At 51.4% G+C, this 20,485-nt stretch overlaps 7 protein-coding genes across 7 annotated transcripts; 5 read left to right on the forward strand and 2 right to left on the reverse strand.

The window, feature by feature from the left end:
- Window positions 1–234: 234 nt before the first annotated feature.
- Z518_00105 (uncharacterized protein) lies at window positions 235–1,515 on the forward strand (the record flags this gene model as incomplete). Its single annotated transcript, XM_013420709.1, has 1 exon — window positions 235–1,515. One exon carries the CDS (start codon window positions 235–237, stop codon window positions 1,513–1,515), a length of 1,281 nt encoding a protein of 426 aa, XP_013276163.1.
- Window positions 1,516–2,626: 1,111 nt separating this feature from the next.
- On the forward strand, window positions 2,627–3,301 carry Z518_00106 (uncharacterized protein; the record flags this gene model as incomplete). The annotated part of the gene is made up of 2 exons (XM_013420710.1): window positions 2,627–3,022; window positions 3,128–3,301. The coding sequence occupies 2 exons, from the start codon at window positions 2,627–2,629 to the stop codon at window positions 3,299–3,301; spliced, it is 570 nt and encodes a 189-aa protein (XP_013276164.1).
- Window positions 3,302–6,744: 3,443 nt separating this feature from the next.
- On the reverse strand, window positions 6,745–8,796 carry Z518_00107 (uncharacterized protein; the record flags this gene model as incomplete). The annotated part of the gene is made up of 1 exon (XM_013420711.1): window positions 6,745–8,796. The coding sequence occupies one exon, from the start codon at window positions 8,794–8,796 to the stop codon at window positions 6,745–6,747; it is 2,052 nt and encodes a 683-aa protein (XP_013276165.1).
- Window positions 8,797–9,409: 613 nt separating this feature from the next.
- Z518_00108 (uncharacterized protein) lies at window positions 9,410–10,810 on the forward strand (the record flags this gene model as incomplete). Its single annotated transcript, XM_013420712.1, has 1 exon — window positions 9,410–10,810. The coding sequence occupies one exon, from the start codon at window positions 9,410–9,412 to the stop codon at window positions 10,808–10,810; it is 1,401 nt and encodes a 466-aa protein (XP_013276166.1).
- A 2,594-nt stretch (window positions 10,811–13,404) lies between these two features.
- Window positions 13,405–14,315, forward strand: Z518_00109 (uncharacterized protein; the record flags this gene model as incomplete). The annotated part of the gene is made up of 2 exons (XM_013420713.1): window positions 13,405–13,493; window positions 13,550–14,315. 2 exons carry the CDS (start codon window positions 13,405–13,407, stop codon window positions 14,313–14,315), a joined length of 855 nt encoding a protein of 284 aa, XP_013276167.1.
- Window positions 14,316–14,762: 447 nt separating this feature from the next.
- On the reverse strand, window positions 14,763–18,545 carry Z518_00110 (uncharacterized protein; the record flags this gene model as incomplete). Its single annotated transcript, XM_013420714.1, has 1 exon — window positions 14,763–18,545. One exon carries the CDS (start codon window positions 18,543–18,545, stop codon window positions 14,763–14,765), a length of 3,783 nt encoding a protein of 1,260 aa, XP_013276168.1.
- An 861-nt stretch (window positions 18,546–19,406) lies between these two features.
- Window positions 19,407–20,404, forward strand: Z518_00111 (uncharacterized protein; the record flags this gene model as incomplete). The annotated part of the gene is made up of 3 exons (XM_013420715.1): window positions 19,407–19,687; window positions 19,736–20,141; window positions 20,216–20,404. 3 exons carry the CDS (start codon window positions 19,407–19,409, stop codon window positions 20,402–20,404), a joined length of 876 nt encoding a protein of 291 aa, XP_013276169.1.
- Between the last annotated feature and the right edge of the window lie 81 nt (window positions 20,405–20,485).

The raw sequence follows: 20,485 nt of genomic DNA on the forward strand, positions 1-20,485 counted from the left end.
ATTCAGCTCTGAGTTCACATAAAGAATCATAACGACCACTCTCACAATCTGCTGTGTCACGCCTTATTTTTGCCCCGGCTTTCTTTGCTCCTCGGTTCTCCTCATTTCTCTCACAAGCTAGATTCCCCTCAAGGTATACCAGTCCTTTTGCGGAAAGGTTTTCTTTTTTTTTTTTTTCCCACCGCATTCATCCTCATACTAGCTCACACCGACAATAAGGATCGAAACCAAACCATGGAGGCCAAACTCAATCCTCTGTTCGAGGCCGCCGTGAAAGAGAAAAGGGTGCCCGGTATTGGGGCCATGGTCGTTGATTCCAAGGGCAACTTTTTGCTCAAAGAAACATTTGGGACCAACAATCTTGCTGACACCAACGCTGCTTCTTTCGACGCCGACACTACTATGCAGATGCACTCATGCACGAAACTCTTGACCAGTATTGCGGCCCTTCAGTTGATGGAGCAAGGCAAACTCTCTCTTGCGGACCCCGTCGAAAAATTCGTACCTCGAATATCCCGAGTCCAAGTCCTCGAGTCTTTCACGACGGGTGACCAGCCACAGCCTATTCTCCGCACGCCAAAGTCAAAGCCGACCATTCTTCAACTCTTGACACATACGGCCGGCTTCTCCTATGATATCTTTGATGTTCCGACACTGCAATTTCGCATGTCCACCGGTCGGGCTCCAGCATCATATCACACCACTGGTGTCTGGGAAGATTTTGAAACTCCTCTGCTTGCCGACCCAGGGACGAAGTACATCTACGGGATAAACACTGACTGGCTCGGTTTCGTGGTACAAAACGTTTCGGGGATCCTTTTGCCAGAATACATTGACCAAATGATTCTTAGACTTCTGGGTATGAATGCGACTAGCGCCTACCTGACCGAGGGGAAAGAGAGGTTGCTCACTCATTTCAACATCGACGACAAATTAAATGCGGACCCCGATGCGAAGAACTCGGAAACCGTCGACATTTGGGGAGGGGGCGCGTACATTTACTCGACGATGAACGACTATGCGAAACTGCTCGCCACCATCCTTAATGAGGGAACCAGTCCTGAGACTCACAATTCCATTCTCAAACCTGCCACCATCAAAGAATACCTCTTCACCGACCACCTCCCTTCGAACATTGACAAATCCCTTCTTGGAGAAATCGGTACGAGCATTCCTCTCTTGTCCTCCGAAGGCTCTTTTTTTCCCTCCCTCCCTATAAGTTCTCGTGGCTGGTCCTGTGGTTTATTGCTGAATCATGAGGACTTACCTTACGGGCGCAAGAAAGGGAGCGGTGCATGGTGCGGTCTGGGGAACTTGTACTATTGGATTGATCCTGCATCCAACATGGCAGGCATGGTCTGTAGCGCCATTTTGCCATTCTTCAACCCATCTGTCATGAAGTTGTTTGATCAGGTGGAGAGAGTGGCATACGGTCATGATGTGAGTGGTCCCGAGGACGATGGAAAAGGAAATCATCGTATCGGACCTTCTGGGTCGAGCCAGGTCCAGATATAAAGACAAATGGACCGCGAGCTCGGCGAAGAAAGATCGATACAGATGCTGGAACACAGCAATTAACTCGGAAATTTCGTCTTATCCTTTCTCGGCAATCATGGCTGAGGCGATGCGGTGTTGTCAACAAAGATCAGATCAACTTTGGACGATCAGTTACCACACGCATTCGGTTTTCAACGGTTTCTTTCACGGCGGTTTTGTTTGAGCCCATGGCTAAATATTCAATCCATGGGAATGCTACTCAAATATTTGTGGACATGCCGAGTTATATCACCCTGATTGGTCTAGAAGAGGATATATTCAAATTCGGCAGTTATCTGGGTAATGAACTCTGCCTATTCCCGTCCAAATTGAAGCAGCCAAGTTGATCTTCCCTTTGCAGCCTCGGCCCTCTTTTGTTTCCAGTAAAATCTCGTTGAGGGACTTGCAGAAATAGAGGCAAATTATCTTGCCATCGAGACAAACTGATTCCGATACTTGAAGACAGAGCACAGGGCAGAAGTGTCAGAAGACGCCTCCTTGTCTCCCGCCTCGCAGCCATGCTGCCAGATGCGAGAGCTCTCAGACTGGCGGCGTGACCAATCAGGAACCATTCTTTGTCGCCGAACTTCTTTAATTCGGCTCTTAAGCTTGGTAAAGAGGTGTAGGCGACAGAATAGTGGAGGAGTGGCCGGACTAGGCGTGACAGGCATGACGGAAGAAAAGGATTGGAGGCTTTCGAAGGGTGAATTCTGAGACATGATTGGCTAACAGATGATAGAGTAGGACGCACAATTGACACAACAGAAAGGCGACTGAAAGACGACGAAAGACGGCTTGTCTGTGGAGCGAAAAGACGCTGTTTATGCTGCACTTCAGCACCCTTGTTGGCCGGATCTATATAGGCCAATCTGACGACGACAATAGCAGCATTCTAGCCAATCTGAGTCCAGGCAGTAAACGAGATCAGGAGGCGTCTTCTTTATCGCCTCCCGGAGAGGCCTCCCTAAGATACCTGAGTCGTCCCCCGACAACATTAAGCACGGGTACACGCCACTGCTCGCTGAAGCACTCGATATCACTACTGATCTCGTCTCCTCCTGCCGTTTTGTGGGTCGTCTCTGCTCCTAGAATGCAAGAGTGCAAACTTTATTCAAAAGATCAGAACAGAGGCGGCGTAAGTATCCAGGTCGAGAACTCTTCCTCTTTCCCTATTAAAAACCTCGAGGACTGGGAGTATAAAGTGGACGATCTCACGGCAAGGTTGCTGAAGGTATTTGACAGCTACCGTACAGCGCCTCCTGCGGACTCTAATGACGACCCCAATCCCATTGATCTCACCCTCGACTTCAACAAATACATCAATCTCATCACAATTGAAGCCATTAACAAGATTTCCCTCTCGGCCAATCTGGGGTTAATTGAGCAGGGAACGGATGAAGTGACGGCGGAAAAATGGAACGGCAACGCACATCGAGCTCACTATCGCCAGACTCAGAATCAGACAGCACGGGCCCAGGCGACTTTTGTTTGGTTATATAATCATTATCCATTTCTCGCCCGGCTCTCCAAAGGCAGCGCCATGGGGTGACATCGTGTATCATCAAGTTGAGCCCGGCTTCGGCGATATCAGGCTGGTGAAAAGCTGGACGACTTCTTCTCGTCTCTGATGCACGACAAGAGCGAGATTGTCACCGAGGCGGGTGCAATCATCACTGCAAGCGCCGAGACGACCGCAATTGCAATCACCAACATGATGGAGTTGCTGATCCGACACCCCCCATCACCTTCACACGCTACGGTTTGAAGTTGACGGCGTCTTAGACGAAGATGAGATTGTCGCCCCGTACGACAAAATTAAAGACCTGCCTTTCCTTCAAGCCTGTATCGACGAAGCACTAAGGTTGATCCCTCCAACCTCCGCCGCGCTGCCTCGATGCACTCCCCCCGATGGCGTAGAGATCCTCGGCCAATGGATTCTAGGCAACACGACCGTCTGTATGACCATATATGGAGCCCATCGTATCCTCGATTACTTCTCGACCCCCGAGCAATTCTAGCCCACGCGGTGGTTGGACCCCGAGGAACAGCGGAAGATGGAGCCGTATTTTATCCCGTTCTCCACGGGTGCTCGAGGCTATATCGGCCGTAACCTATCCCACCTCGAGCAAAAGGTCATGTTGGCGTCACTGGTCCATCGGGACGAGTTTGCGTTACCCGATTCCGCGTGGAGGTTAGAACGCCACGAGGCGTTCAACATCTTGGTTGGAGAAATGCCCATGAAGATTTGGAGGAGAAAATCATCCTCTTCTGAGTAAGTTTAGCACTTTCTTTCCGTTTTTCCCCAAAATATGACCAATGACATTTGTTTTCTCCCGTAAACATTAGTAACTCCAAAATCACACTACTCCTCTCCAAAAGCTCTTTGTTGAGGTAAATGTCCAGTGGGAGGCACGACGCTAGTGCTAGGTCCCCTGAGATGTGTCTTTGGTGACATTGTGGAAAATGAAGACTATCCATATGACTTCCTTTTCCTCACCTGCTTCCCACATTTCAGACGTCTGTTAACGAAACTCATCTGAGCACGATCACAGTATGACGGTGATGGAAACAGCCACCACAATAGTATACACTCGATGAGAGAGCATTCAGAAATCAAACATATTCTAACTCTTATCTGAACAGTAGATATATGGATGTCTTTCATTGGCCCCCCCCCAAAAAAACCACTTGCGTGGCTTTATCATCATGATATTCCGAGCAGATCTCTCAGACGGGCCCTCAAACCGAGAACAGGAGCCCAACCCTCTACCATTGCCAAAATTCCGTTTCAAGCTCACTCCAAGACGCACATTACCCATCTTGTACACTTCCCTCTCCATATTACACCTCGCCTGATGCCTTGCATGGTCTCCCGGAGAAAGAAACTCTTCAATCATACACGAATCTTCAAGAAGGATGTCTGATTAGGCATTTCATTACCAATCTGGCACACGCGGGAAGACAATCCTTCAACGATTTTCTGCCTTCCTACATTGTCCCTTTTCTTCCCACCACCTCACCTTCTACTCCGTTTGGGGGGCTCCCTGTCTACTTAGCCAATGGTTAGTTTGCTAATCTTAGCACAGTTCGAAACTACTGACCGAGACCACCATTTTACCCTTGTGGTACCACATCGCGCCATGTTCTGTCCAGTCTTTCTGTACGCGCTATTGACAGCCTCCGCACGACACTTGACCCGTTGCTGACAGCATAAAAATTCACATAAACCTGTGGAGTTTGAAGGAATTCCGCTGCCGGAACTCGACGAAAACCCAGCCATCCGCTACCACAATATTTGCATTCAATATTTGATGGATGTCTTAAATGATCCTAACCAGACTATCAATCAAGATGCTCCTATTGCCGCGACCATACTTCGATATCATGAACAGGTTGACAGTAAGTTTCTCTCGACCCCTTCTCCCACACATATCTCCACGTCATGATCGAGCATCAAAAGGACTTTCATTCTATATGCATGTCCACATAGATATGGGAAATCTAATAGAGTCAATAGCACAGTTGACCGGCCGGGACCCCGAAACTTATCTTAGCGTGCTTCGAGGCGTGATGGAATCCCAGCACAAGGACGAATCACTCTTTTCTTTGAAGACAATTTGTGGGCCTCCTCGGGACGCCAACATATACGCAGTAAACAACAAGTCGCTCGGACATTCAGCACTCTTAATAGCACTTCGTCAGGAAATCTGGTCAGTCATGCTATATCGACGGCCGTTCCGCTTTCCTTTCTGTCCGGATATCTGCAAGTTTTGCTTTAGTGGGGAGGATGCTGGTGGCGGCGCGGTGAGGGACGGGAGCCGGGACGACCGTTCTACACGCTGGAAGAAGCTCAAGGTCGTTTAAGATCGGTGGGATTTAATCCCACCAGCGTGCTTCAAGCCGCTGTACTATCAGGAGGCCGATCCCTCCAGGGGGAGGCTCTTCCCGAAGAGTGGCACATGAATGGCTGCCAGGTGCTGGGACTGCAGCATTTTGAGCTGTCTCGGATGTTGCTGGCAGCATATGACCCTCATTTGCAACGCATAGGCCTCGGCGCTGGCTCATCCATCCATGCGCTCGAGTCACAATTACGCTGGTCAGCAATCAGAATCTGTGGGCTGGCCCTTACGGATCAAAAGTCTCAAGCGGGCATGGTCACAGCTGCGATAGGGGTTTCATTGTGTGGCGAATACTTTTACGGGCCTGGTGAGCAAACCGCCATCCTAGACTTTCTCACTATTCTGGAGCAGAAGCACGCCTGACCAGCACAGAACCTCATGATAGCGTTACGAGAGGCCTGGAATCTGCGCCGCCTCCAATACGATGCGCTCTCTGCTACCAACGGGAGTATACGATGAGATGGAACCAATTGGAACTTTGCGGTCTCCAATGGGTTCCGAACCACCCACCCCTCAAAGCCCTATCCAACTTCCTCGGAGCGTCAAGATTGGTCTGGAGATGGCATATTGCGATTGGCTCAACTAATACCTGAGGTTAGTGGTTATTAGTAACATCGTTCACGTACATCGACTCGCTCTGTACGACAGCCCATTCCATACTTGTATCCATTTCCCCTCCAGGTATTACACTTTCATAGGCGATTGTTATGCGGATGAATATACGGATGGAGATGACGTGTGCAATGGTGTTTACGAGGAAGAGATTGCGAGGCTCATTTTAGTTGAGGAGTTCTTCACGTTATTTCTTGATATAGGTCCCTAAAGGCTGTAGATGTGCATTGAGGGGAAGCCGGGAATGAAAGCAAAACGATGGAAATGAAGACAAATGGATAATCGACAGAAGTAGAAGTGTTCGACTTTGATCGATCCACCGAGATGAAATTGGGTTCGAGATGAACCAGCTGGGCTGGAGAGCTCCGGCCCTTTACCGTCACTCCAATAGATCCATTTAATAGGCTCGCCCCCAAAAATGGTGAATCCCCTTTCTGATATCTGGATACGAGATTCTTCTTCCAAGGCATGAAATCTGACGACAAAAAGGGCGAAGGGCCCATCTTATTTGCACCGCTAACTTGTGCTCGACGTTAATGAAGCTAGGCGGTTGCACTCTACCTCTGTATATTCATGGCCGACTAGATGTGAGGAATGGGACTCCATAGGTGAGGAGCTCCTGATCTGTAAGCCTCAAACATCGATGAAGCTTTGAGAAGGCGAGCGTTTTCCATTGCTGACCAACGTCGGAACGGTTTCAGTCGTGATCGTAAGATTGAGTCGTAAACAAGGCAGTGTCTGTAAAATCCGAAAAGACCTCTGGGAACAACTCCTCAATCGATCCATGCCCTTGCTGTATGATAAATGCTTCTTCGGGCAGCGTTTCTCCAAGCGTATTTTCGTCTACATAATCCATTTGGTCGTGTCGCATTGTGTCAGTCAATTCATTTGGGGTCCGGGCCATTGGCGTTCTAGGTATCGAATCTTCGATACGTTTCAACACTGTCTCGCTTTGCGTCAAGGCCGTCTCTGCAAGATCCCATTGATGCTCCTCATGAAATTTCCTTAAGCAGTCAACCAGTGTCCGGGCGCTTGCCATGCACTGTGTTCGGACGTTTGAGTAGCTGGTTTGCAAAGCACAGCGGAGGAGGAGCGTGACCGCCGATGTGAAATGATGCGCATTGTAAGGCAACCAGAATCCCGTCAGGTCCGACTTGTGTAACGAGGCGACGAAACGAACAATATCTTCCGCAGCCGCTTGGCAACCTAACAACCACGAGGATGCAGGATCGCTTTCTCGTTGACTGATTTCGTGCCACGCGATTCGGCGAAGCAACATTCGGACAGAAAGATAGGATAGCTGCAGGTTGACCAAACCGGGGACGGGCGGTCGGTTGAGGAAATCGTTCAGATTCAGCCACGTAGGACGACTTTCCATCCACCGGTTGAGCTCAATCTCGGATCTCGAAGTCTGCTCGGCAGCAATGCTGTCATTCCCTGAGCGGATGTGGTAGATGAGAGGCAGGACATCCCCGACGATCTCTGTGAGACGACATAAGTGGATGTAGACTTCGGCTGCACGAGTATGTTTGGCCGAGCCCGCTCTGCCTCTGGTCAAGAGATCCACGGTAGGAAGTGGAACGTCATAATGGCCTTTGGAGATGTATGGAGGAGTGCCTTGGGCAAAATTGAACCACCGATCCTGTATTACGACCCCCCACCAGGCCTTCCAGCGCGATCTTTTCTCCTGGTCCCCTATCTTCCATTCACTGCAATCATGGTTTAAGCCAATGGCGTGAGACAAGGCCACTGTGCGCGCGACGTTGGCGACATTACTGATGAGACATCGTGATGGTCGTCCAGCGACATCGATGCATATGGACACGATAGTGGCCAAATCTCCTTTCTGCATATCGGCCATGTTTGCTGCTACGGCGGTTTGCCAGGCAAAATCTTGATCCGGCCTGGCATGAGCCGCCAAGGCCGGCGAGGGATCCCAGTAGAAGAGCGAATACGCCACTAAATTGACCAGAAATGTTTGAGGCAATGTGCCTCTTTCCTTGAGCCGGGATAGGACACCATTTTCCTCGGTGACAGGATAGCACGGCGCGAAATGTTCGTAATAATGGGCTATCAGTTTATCGATAAATGGCTCGACCTGGTCGAGCAATTCGGCCGGTTGATTTCGAGAACAATTGCATTCGGTGGGACTGGGCCTCCGGGGTGGAATCGCCACATGATAGATGGGTTTTTGCGACTCTCGTCGTCCGGTGCTCGGCTGAATGGGAACATGACCAGAAGAGCCATTGGTTTGAGGCAGGTACTGATCGAGGATCTGAGTGTCGCGGGCAATGACCGGGCCGACAATATGCGAAAAGCCCTCAAGAGACTTTTCATCGGCGATGAGAGATCGGTGGACGAAGCCAACTCTGGGAGTAACACGGTCGTCCTTTTTGGCGGTCGCAGAAGAGCATGGGACGCCATGCATGCGACAGAGTAAGCAGGCCTGTCCGGGAACCTCAATGGTGCATCGGGAACGCCGTTTGTGGCAGCGGGCACAAGCTGGGTACTTGTGTGATCGGTAGGGACGTGCGGTCTTCATGTTTTCAGGCTGCTCTTCCTTCTTGATCCCCTCAGGGGGCAAGGTTGCCAATTCGGGCGAAGGAGAGCGAAGAATTGAGGTCAGGTCGGAGGCAGACGCACGGGCCGTAGCAGCACGAGGTCGCTCACGTGCTGACTCACGTGCATGTTCAGGTGTACTCCGTAGTCCACGTGACAAGCGGCTGACGCTAGGCTTGATTAGGGTCATGGCGGCTTGGCATTGATCGCGGGGCTTTTTTCTTTCCCAACGCAATATCGTGTTTCATGCTAGCGTTACAAAGTGTACTCGCCCTTCGACAGAGGAGCTTTGGCCTCCCTCATATAACCTCTCATGTGAGGCTTCCCGGCTTCCTGGTATCAAGTCATGCAATATCTCGTATGTTCCGAACGCAAATTTGCCCCCGCCCCGTTGGTGTTTCTCGTGGCCGATGCAACTCTGTCATAGAGCCCAATGCATTTTGTCCACTGTTTAAGCGACCTGAGATTTGATCGAAATGCTCCAGTCAACTCGCTAAGGGCTTCTCCCGCCTGCACGAGGACCCAAATCAAAAGTGGAGTTTCGCGATAGAGAAGGGAGTCGAGTCCAATCACGGCTCAGCCTTTCCGACGCCGTGTCCCCATTAAGACGTAGAAGGGACTTCTCCTAGAGCCAAAAACAAGTCAACTTTCCCGTCGGTGGGTCGCGTCTCCTCGTTGTATATCTCTGAGACTTCCAAATACGAGGAACGAGGGTGTCATTTCACTTCATCGCAGACAACGATTACCCTCGTGCTGACAAAGTCACGCTCAGCTGGCGGAGGGCTCACACAGAGAGGACGACCATGGCGCCAATGATGGAAGATGGTATCACCTCCCACACTTCTATCGCGGCCAAATCCAATGATAACCCCCCTAATCTCTACAACAACGTGAAGCAAGAAGAACTACAGGCGGCGGCGACTGCCTGTCTGGCTAACTATGGCACCAAATTTGAGCCTGATATTATGACTGGTAGCAAGGGACTGTATGTCTACACTGCCCATGGCCACAAGGTTCTTGACTGGACCTCGGGCCAAATGTCCTGTCTCATCGGTCACGGCCACCCCGAGATCGTGAAGGCAATCCAAGACCATGCTGCCAACCTGGACCATCTGTTTTCAGGCATGCTATCACCCCCCGTCATCAGCCTCGCCCAACGCTTGACGTCTGCCCTTCCCCAGGGTCTTGACAAAGCATTCTTCCTCTCCACGGGGGGAGAGTCGAATGAGGCCGCCATCAAGATGGCCAAGGTTTACACCGGCAAATTCGAAATCGTCGGACTGGGTGCAAGCTGGCATGGTGTTACGGCTCAAGCATTGGGGACGCAGTACCACTATGGTCGCAAAGGCCAAGGACCCTTGATGCCCGGCATGCACATGCTACCACCGCCAAACGCGTATCGCTCCATATTCCGCAAACCTGACGGCTCATATGACTGGGAGACGGAACTCAACTACGGGTGGGACCTGATCGACCGAGCTTCCTGTGGATCTCTGGCCGCCTGTATTGTGGAGTGCGTCCAGTCCTCGGCGGGCATGCACGTCCTTCCACCAGGCTACCTAAAGGCCCTGAAGAAACACTGCGAAAAGCGCGGCATGCTCCTCATTGTCGACGAGGCCCAGACCGGTGTGGGACGTTGTGGGGATCTCTTCGCCATCAACCACGAGGACGTTGTCCCGGATATCCTGACCCTGAGCAAGACGCTCGGCAACGGTCTCCCGCTCAGCGCCGTGGTCATGAGCAACGAAATCGAGCGAGTCTGCGCAGAGCGCGACTATTGCTTCTACACCACGCACGTCAACGACCCTTTGCCCGCCGCGGTGGGCGACAAAGTTCTCGAAATCGTCCAGCGCGACAACCTGGTCGGGCATTCCCGCGTCATGGGTCTGCATCTTCACGCCGGCCTGCAGAAACTCAAGAACCGGTATGGCTGCATTGGCGACGTGCGCGGTCGAGGATTGATGGCTGGCGTTGAAATCGTGAGTGATCGCAACACCAAAGCGCCAGCTCTCGAACTAGCTCGCAACATCGCGACGAAAATGTACGAGTTAGGTCTGTGGGCGAATCTTAGCAGTCACTCTAGCTTCGGCGGGGTTTTCAGGATTGCCCCCCCCATCGTTGTCACCAAGGAGCAGCTTGATCAGGGGTTGGAGATTATGGACCGCGCGCTCCAGAACACGGAGGGCACGATGCCGCTCTCTTGAGTTCTCTTTGGTTTTATTTCTACTGCCATTACCTTACGGCAAAGCCCAGTAATTGTCTCGGTACCGGACGATTCTGATGATGCACATAAAATAGACATATTGAAACGAGCTAATGCTACGAAGAATAATAGCTTGTTCAAGCCAATATTGCATCCGGTGTGCATGGTGTCATTTCAATCATTCCCTGTTCCGCCAGCCCGATCTTGCGACTTCCCCTTTCTGCAGGTTAAGTTACATCTCGAGAGCCCATGATCCTGATGCACCAGTGTGACATCCAAAAACACGAATGAAAAATTCAAAAATCCAAAACTGAATAAGCACAGCCGAGAAAATGACGACCATCCCTCACTAGCGATGCCATAGGTGCGTGATATATCTCACGTATTACCCAGGTATCCCATGCACCAACACTCCTCGGAAGGATCAAAACCTGGAATTATGTTGCCATTCTCTCCCGAACTCCCTTTTCTAACCATTTTACTCTTTCAGATGTCCCTGCTCCCGACTTCATGCCACCTCAGACTAAGATTCCCCCGATAGCCACTTCCCAACCGAAGGAAGGGTCCACAGACGACCGTCCCCTTTCGATAGCTCCTTTCCGAGACAACAAAACCTGGGTTCGCTGTGTGATGATTAGGCGAGCAAGATCCTTTTCGAGAGCGGTCGACGAACGAAAAGGGCCCTGCGTAGTGACAAGCTTCTGAGTCAGCATGGTCTTCGTGAGCTCTTTGGTCCCATTTATGTTTGGCTGTCAAGATTTCGCGTGGATTGCCTGGAACGGGGAGTGGCTGGGAATTAAAAAAAATCATATCTCCGTATGACCGAGATTGGTTCGGTTGTATATCGAGAAAACCTGAACAGGCCAGCCCAGTTCTGGGGTCCCGGATATGATGACAGGGTTGTAGGACGGAAGGAATGGCAATTGTGGATCCTCCATGCTCACGAATAAGTGATCATGTATGCCGTCGGTTGATATCTTGTCTTCCCTGCAAATCCAGTCTTCAATTAAAGGAGAAGAATCCTTGAGCACAAGCGGCCGCATCCGGTCTCGATGTTCGGGCTTCGGGTTTCATAACGCAGGAGTATCCCTTGCACTGCTTGATTAAGCAAACTGAACATCGATTACCAACCTGTATCTGCTGATCAGCTTCAAATTTTTTGGTTATTGTCGTTTCTCCAAGAAGCTCCAATCTATTGAAACCGCCCGTAACTTGATGGGACCTCACTCTGCAATGCTTCAGTATTGTACCTGGCCGCCAGCAATATTCAGGCAGGCGGAGTGTCATCCCAAGATGGTTCGCTGATATCTGAAGCCCTTTGTATATCTCGTCAGCCTTGTCGGCGTGATGGCCGCAATGATGATAAATTCTGAGTATTGATGTTCCCCCAACGCTCTCAATTAACTGAGTCTCGAAGAAAAGAGCCCGTGCACTGCATACAATCCAAAAGAAACAATATCATACGTCTTCAATTCTGCCTCCATGTCGGCAGTACCGCCTCTTCACTTCAAGAACATGCCGGAAATCCACCAATAAAATTTTGATTCCGCAGAATTTGGCACAGCACCAAGAACCTCAGTAATGGATTCGGGCCAAACTAACATCGGGATTGAAGGCGTCAAGACCTCGATTCGAACTCGAGACCGTTTAACAAGGCAAATCCTGCGAACCGGGCTAACGACAACCCTCCGAAAACCCTGCGACCCCGGGCTTCACTTTCCACAGTTCCTATATCGAGTGAGTTTGTTGGAAAGGTTTTTGGTAATTTTTGTCTTGCATTATCGATATTGTGTTCTGTGGTCCTTTTACGTTGCAAAATATTTTTTCAGGGCATGCCAGTGATGTGATGAACAAGACTTCGAACTAGACTTCGAACTGGCTAATATAGGAGGACTGACTTTAACTGATGTGATGTGCCGGGTGTCCTTGCATTCGCCTCGCTTCTTCACTGGCAATGGATTGAAGAGCCACCTTGATCGCAGCTACGTCACCCCAATATGAGTATTGACGAATACGATACTCGTATCGTGCGTGAGAATTCTGTGTTGGGGAGAAAGGCATGCAGAGGAGAAGTATCATAGAATTCAGACGTTCCACCGAATAGCCAATTGGAAGACGAGGGCCTGCATCTGCCGTCTGGGTTCCATTAATATACTTGCCAGCATATGTTCATGGTCTGCCCATCTCCTAACCGAGCCCAATGGTCTGAGTGAGTGTTTTATTGCCGCAGAAGCAGGATTTGTCAAGGTAGCGATTGGAGCTGGTGGGCGTCGGTGAATGATTCCCTCTTTGTCAGAAGGGAACCAGGGGCTTTCGAGATTTCAGAATCAAAGAGCAAGAACAAGATGAGCTGCGCCACATTTTCCCGCGCCTTCAGGGGAAATTGGATGACGTTTCTCTAACCGTCAACTGCAAGCTCCAAGCCTCGAACTCTGTGACTTCTCCGCCACTAGAAATGTCGGGTGACCCCTCCTTCTCATGCATTAAATGCAGTGCGGTTCGTCGCATTCCCATCAACAACTTCGATCTTCTCATTTCTGTCTTCGTGTCTGTTGCGCGTTCATCTCGTTTCCATCTCAGAAACACCAACAATCGATGTCCGAATACGCTCCGCCTGCAGGCCCGCCACCTCCGAAAGTCCCGGAAGGCTGGAAGGCTGTCTTCAACGAGCAGTACAAAGAATGGTAGGCAATGTTTATCCAAACTCTAATCATCACCCGACTAACACCTCATTATCCAGGTTCTATGTAAATCTCCATACCAAACAGTCCACCTGGGAGAAGCCTACAGGACCTGCCCCTCGTCCAGACGAAGATGCCCCTCCTGGCGCACCCCCTCCATCATACTCCTCCGGACCAAATGATCCTCATGTGTCAGACGCAAAGAGGCCTTTAGAATCAAATAACCCCTACAAGCATGAAAATGAAACCGACGAGGAGATGGCCAGGCGTTTGCAAAATGAGGAAGACCACCCCTCAAATTCCCGCGGCGCAAGCGATGACTACTACAATTCCGGCAACCATGGAGGTCCAAATCCTCCTGGTATTCAAGGCGGATATCCAGGCGCGCCCTCTCCATCAAATCCGCTGCCTCCGAGACCCGAGAGCTCTGGCAAATCCAAGGGCTTGTTCAGTAAGCTCCTAGGCAAATCCAGCAGCAGTTCGCCGTACCCCCAACATGCCCGACCCGGTGCCGGCTACCCTCCTCCTCCGGCTGGATATCAACCAGGTTATCCACCCCAAGGCTATCCCCCCCAAGGCTACGGTGGCTACCCACCTCAAGGCTATGGCGGTTATCCCCCGGGGGGTTACGGCGGCGGATATGGAGCGCCACCGCGAAAGTCTGGCGGTCTTGGTGCTGGTGGCGCCGCCGCCTTGGGTCTCGGAGGTGGTCTGCTTGGTGGTGCCCTTCTGGCTGACGCCATCAACGACGGCGATCAAGACGCGTACCAGGAAGGCTACGAAGATGGTGCCGGTGGTGGCGACTTCGATGGTGGCGATTTCTAAGCGGGAGGTCCAGTGGCCTTGATGACGATGACGAGTTTTGTGGATGGATGAAAACGACACAACAAATGGTTGAAATGTGAGAGGTTGGCCAAGAAGAACGAACATGGGTCCAGAGATTCCCCATCCCCCATAAATTTACGTGAATTTCCTTTTTTAAGACTTTGCATGATTTAGCAGAATCAATCTGCATTGCCTTATAACACCCAAGTCCAAATCTATATCATTTCATTTTCAATTCCACCAAAGGAAGCTCGTCCCCCCTTTTTCATGTAGAAGAGTTTTGGGGCCTGCCAAAGCCATGAATAAGAGATTTTGAACCAGAACATCGAGGCGTTTTTCTTTCAGTTTTCATTAATTGTCCTATCTGTCTCGTATATCTCTGACGAGCGCACAGTAAACACTGGGCCCTGCCAGTCTGTGCTCGATATGGGGGGGTGTATGTCTCGATCACTTGGCCGCAATCAACCTCTTCGCCTCCTGATCACCCACACCCAAAGTCGTGACCAGGTACTCCACACTTGCGCGCTCCGCCATATGCTTTCTAACTTCGCTAAATCGCTGGAAACAGTCTTCTTTGACCTTGGCTCTCTTCCGCGCGTCGATGGTTTTGACACGGAGCTTGAATACACCGCTCACTGGGCGGTGGTCACTGGTGCGCACTTCGTGGCGGCGATATTCGATTTGTTTCACGCGGCCTGGGCCCCGGTAGAGCAGCCGATCGCACCAAGCTGGCGACCGTTTCTTTTCTGAGGTGTCGTAGTTGTCGGTGCCCACGTCGTATTTGTACGTCGGAGCGAAAGTGATGGGTAGCTCGATGAAAGGGGAGAGTCGGAAGCCGGAGACGCGACGGCGTGAGACCATGATTTGGTCTCGTTCCAGAAGTTTCGCGAGTTCGTTGCGCTTGATCATGTTGACGACTGTATCGCGTGGAATGGCGTCAATGCGGTAATTCAGGTCGCCGTTCAGGACGCAAATTTCGTGATCAAGGATTTGTGTGCCGTCGCCGCCTCCTACGTACAGAGAGCTGCGGACATCTGGGTCCGGCTCGGGGTCCAAGGCCTCAGCTTCGAGTATACTTGCTACATCGTTGTTTCGATGTGAGGTCTGCGTCTGACCGGCCGCGAGGTGACAATTGATGAAGCAGACCGAGCTGTCATCCAAGACGAAGCGGGTGACGAGCGCGCCTTTATTGCCATAGTGACCCTTCAAGCCAAGCTTCACACTGGCGGCTTGCAAATTGCGGACATGCGGTCGTTCTTCCTGTCTGATGAACACACACTGAAATAAGCCGATCAGGCTGGACGTCTGGAGTTCTGAGTAAGCATAGCGTGCACTGGTATAACGGCTGATGATTTTGCTGAGGTAGTCTCGCCATTCACGATAGACTCGACTTTGATGTTGTTCGGTTTTCACCGTATCTTTCTTCTTGCCGAAACCCAGGATGCTTTTCGCAGTTACGGCGCGATCTTCTAGGTCCACCACTTCTTGGAAGCCAAACACGAGAATTTCGGGAGGATCGTCGGGATGAATGGCGTCGGCAATGAAGTCGCCTCGTAAGTCATAGGGGTTTGATGCGCCCACATTCCATGTCACAACGGCGGCCCGTACTTCTCGAAATTTGCAATATTCGACGTCGCGTTCCTGCATTTCAGTCTCGATCCAATCGTCTTCAAGGGCAGCATCCCATAGCCGCACACAATTGTCGTGGCCAATGGTCACGACTTGTAACCGTTGGAGTGTCCAGACACTACTTGGGTCAAGTAAAACTCCGGTAGCCGGTCCATTGTGAGCTCGCCAATCCTTTTTGACCTTCCAGGGAGTGGTAGAAGTATCGTAGATATACACCATTCCCGTCTTGAATGCCGCCCATAATTTGTCTCCGACAAAAGACAGGCCGTTGATCTTGTAGTCACTCGCTTTGATATTTCCAATGGTGGAAAAGTCTTTGGTGGAGTAGATGCTCACCCTTCCATCGATGTGGCCAAAATAGGCCCTCCCTCCACCTTCATTGGCATAGGCACCACAAGTCACATCCCCATTCCCGTGTTGAGACAGTGGCTTTGTCAAGGCCGAAAACGAATTCTCGTTTCCGGGCTTGTATATTCGGACTTCTTTGCCCGTAGCAAGCCACAGGTTTCCGTCAATGGCCATCGAAAAGGAATGGCCCCTTTGGACCTTCAGAGATACATGGCTGTATTTCAAATTCGGGACACCTGTCTCATCAGCCTTCCACACAAAGAGCTTGCCATCGTCATCGAGGGTCCATAGATCTTTTCGGTTTCTTAGTATGCGAACAATTTCTCGACGATTGTGTGAGGAGTTGGTCGTCAAGATGGTATGTGTGGCCACATCTACTTCCATGATATCTCCGGTATTCGTACCCAGCCATAGTCTGGTACCTTCCTTCGTCAGCTCCGCCGCCGGTTTGAAGGCCACGGCGGTCACCTTGACGGTTTCGCCGTGGTTGATGCTCATGATTTGCTCGCCCGAAGTCATGTCAAATACTCGAGTGACATAGCCAGCTGTACACAGATATTGACCACAGACTTTAGCGATTCTCGAGTCAGACTTGGTGGGTATCTCCCACAGACCGCCCTTGCAAAATGGAGGTCGCCTGTTGGTGTGCGTCGAGTCTGGATACTCCGATTTAGCGGTCGACAGTTCTTCCGCGGCTTCCTCTGCTTCGTCTGAGTCGTTGGCGTATGCTCTTGCCGCCGGACGCTTGGGAAAATCTCCGCCAAATGTCTGCGCCTTGGGCGTGGTCGTCGGCAGAGGCTCACCTTCATCAAAACTGGCACGTTTGGGCGGCGGAGGAAATCGCGTGTCCATTGGCATTGTGGGAGCGCGAGATGCCTGTTGATTCGGGACTGGTTTCTTGGACCGGTCCGGGGCAGGGGCGCCAGCATGAGCCGGCGGGGGTCCCGATCTTGTCGTATTCTTCGATTCATTGGAGGGACGTGGCGGAGGTTCGATGTTTCGTCTGGGGGGGAGCTTAGGATGTGGCTCTTCCTCAGTCATTTCGATGTCCGGGGATTGATGACCGGAGAAACCATGCTGACGAGCGTCACGAAGGGGATGGGTGCGAGGCGGTTGAACTGGTGGGGGGGGAGGTGAAGGTGCATGTCGAATTGTTTCCGAGACATGACGTGGTGATGATGGTTTTGCACTTGAAAAGCCCAGTTCACGGGGATCTCTGGTGGGCTTCTCGGAGACCGTATTCGCTCGCGTGGGTAAATCGGATCCGCGACTAGGTGGTCGAGGCTCTGGGGCAGTAAAGCCCAACATTCTGGGGTCTTTTCTCTCGGGCGCAGACGTCTTGTGCGAGAATCCCCAAAGTCGAGCGTCTTTGGGTCGAGCAGAAGTTTGGTCCGGTGGTGGAACAGCGTGAGGCTGTGCGATAACGTTGCTCGTCAATGGGAGAGGTTCAACCGATCTCACGGCCGGTAACGGAGCTATCGATTCAGGGCTTCGAGATGGGGAATTTTCAACGCTGCTCGGAGGGGTGCTGAAGGGCGAAACCCGGGCCTCGGAAGAGGGTCTGCGAACCTCTGTGTTTAAGGCGCTGCTTGTGACGGGGATGGCCATGGTGGATGGCTTGGCCGGTATTTTCGGTTTATCGGCGCGATTGACTGGAGGTGGTCTTCCCGGTGATTTTGCTTCTTGCGCTTCTCCCGTCCCGTTTGCATCCTCGACCGTTTTCAAGGTCGCTGAACGGTCTCCGCTGGGGGCTCCAGGGGTAGGAGGTCGAGTTGATTCTCTGCTCGAATGTTGCGAGATGAGTTCGCGGACTTTGGCGAAAGGTGTATTGTCGACACGCTCGGGTGATCTTGAAGAACTCCGTTCGAAGAATGTCCGCGGCGGTGATCTAGGCGAGTCGACTTTGACGGAAGGAGTGAGCTGGGGAGAGGATTGAAGAAGCATCGACATGGGTCGTTTGTGACCTGGTTTGGGAGGCGATTCGGTTCCTTTGACCGGAGTATGTGGTCCTCCCTGCCTTGTATTTCCCCCTCCTTCCCATGGCGATTTCGGTCGGGGTAGGTCAAACGACGCTCGCAATATTGGAGGTGGACTCGGTCCGTCAACGGGCTTCAAAACTTGCGGAGACAGAGGTATGCTTCCACGGTCATCGGGCGGGGCTTGATTGGCCTTCAGCCCTTCGAAGTGCGATCGTAACGATGAAACAGGTTTTATCGACGCTGCATCAGTTCCTTCCTCCATATTTTGTGCCATTGTCCTCGTCTCATAGTCGGATGCACATAATGTGGAGCAAGAGGATTGTGGAAACTGCCTTGCTCAGTGGTCGCCGTCACTTCCGCCGTGACATTTCTGGGCCGAGTTGGAGAGTAGAGCCAAATTCGAAGGGCTTCAACCTCCTGTGAAGTGATATCGCCCGAGAACGTATTTCCGCCAGGCCAGTTTGTAATTGAGATTGTTGGGTTTCGCGTGGATATCTGGGGTGAGACGGTGGAGGGTTGGGATGGGCGTTCACAGTCGAAAACAGCAATCAACGTAAAAGTATGCAGGGGTAAGGGACATGAGATCAGGAAATATAAAACTGTGACGGCTGTCAAAAATTAAGATTGCGAATTGAGGAGGGAGAAGGCATTTCCCGTGTGGTGTCAGAGTGTCTTTTTTTAATCTGAATGTTGCAGAATGGACGTTCGAAGTTCGATGTTTACAGGCCAACGCAGGTTGCAGGGAAATTTCCCGCCGAATTTGGCGGTTAGTACCGCCGCTTTTGGAGGATTTTCCTTCGATGCCAAGATCGCTACCCACTGACCAGGAAGCGTCCGGCCCTGGCTCTTGAGCTCTTTCCCGTTCGTCCGCTGCTGGACCGTGACCCTTCGGGAAAAGCCTAGCCTGAGCTTTCAATTTCAAGGCATTGACCGGGGCGCACCTGTCCGCCACCTCAGGCGTACCTCAAATCTGGAAGACCTACGCACATCTATACGTATGGTCAGCGAGAAAGCATTAAATATGATCACCAAAACAATCCACGATGGCCTTTCCCTTAGACCGTCGTAACATCCATATTTCCTGCCCCCACGGTAGATCCCCGCTGTTACTCTTTTGCCCACACTATATCAGACAATGCCGGAAAGACATTCCAGCAAAATTTCAAGGGTGAGGATGGGCGATGGCGCAAGTATATGTGTGAAGATGATTTCTGAGGATGCAACATCGCCGAAGCCTCTGCTGGTCTCACTTCACGGAGCACCAGGCCTTTCCACTCACCGAGAGCCGGAAGCCTCCTTCTCCTTCCTTTCCAAGACTTTTCGAGTCCTCGTATATGATGCTCGAGGAAGTGGCGCGTCAGACCACCAAGAACCATTCAGCCATGAGCGTTGGGTCCAGGACCTAGAAAATCTAAGGTAACCGACACTGCGGTCGTTGCGTCGCCCACTAACGAAGCTCTTAAGGATATGGGCAGGTGCCGAGACGTTTGTCCTTACTGGAGCCTCATATGGGACATATGTCGCGCTCGAATATGCCATTTTATACCCAGCACGTTTACAAGCACTGATTCTTCGAGGTCCCTGGGCCAACGGAAAAATAGGCCCGATGAATGCTCTAGCCAATATCTTGGTCTCAGACCGGGCCAACGTTGACGTCGCCCGCCAAGTCCGCGCATGGTCTGGCCCTCTACGCAATGATCACAACTTCAAGGATGCTGTCGTGAACTTATACCATTCTTCGCGCCTCCAGAAGACCATTCAGCCTCGGCTGCACGCACCACCGAATCGACCGAGTTTCAAGGATCGGTTGAGTTTCATTCAGGCACACATAACTACGCCTTCGCTAAGAACATGCCACGCTTTGATGTGCGTAATCAGCTTCATACCATCAAGGCGAGCAAAATGACATTGCTGTCCCATGTGCAGAGATCTAACTCTCACCAGGTACCTACACTCCTCGTGGTGGGGCGCCACGACTATATCACCCCCGTGGAATATAGCCAGGAAATAGCCAAGAGTATCTCTCATGCAAGGCTAGAGATATTCGAATATTCAGGACATAGTCCACCTTCTGACGAGCCGGCAAAGTTTGAGGAGATTGTTTTGGACTTCCTCCAGACTGAAGTACTCTAGCCAGTGAACGATGGAAGATCAAAACTAGATCTGGCGGCGTTGCAGGAAGCCCTACAGCCATAAACAACGAGATGTAATAGT

Source organism: Rhinocladiella mackenziei (assembly GCF_000835555.1).
Source record: "Rhinocladiella mackenziei CBS 650.93 unplaced genomic scaffold supercont1.1, whole genome shotgun sequence".
Lineage (NCBI taxonomy): Eukaryota > Fungi > Ascomycota > Eurotiomycetes > Chaetothyriales > Herpotrichiellaceae > Rhinocladiella > Rhinocladiella mackenziei.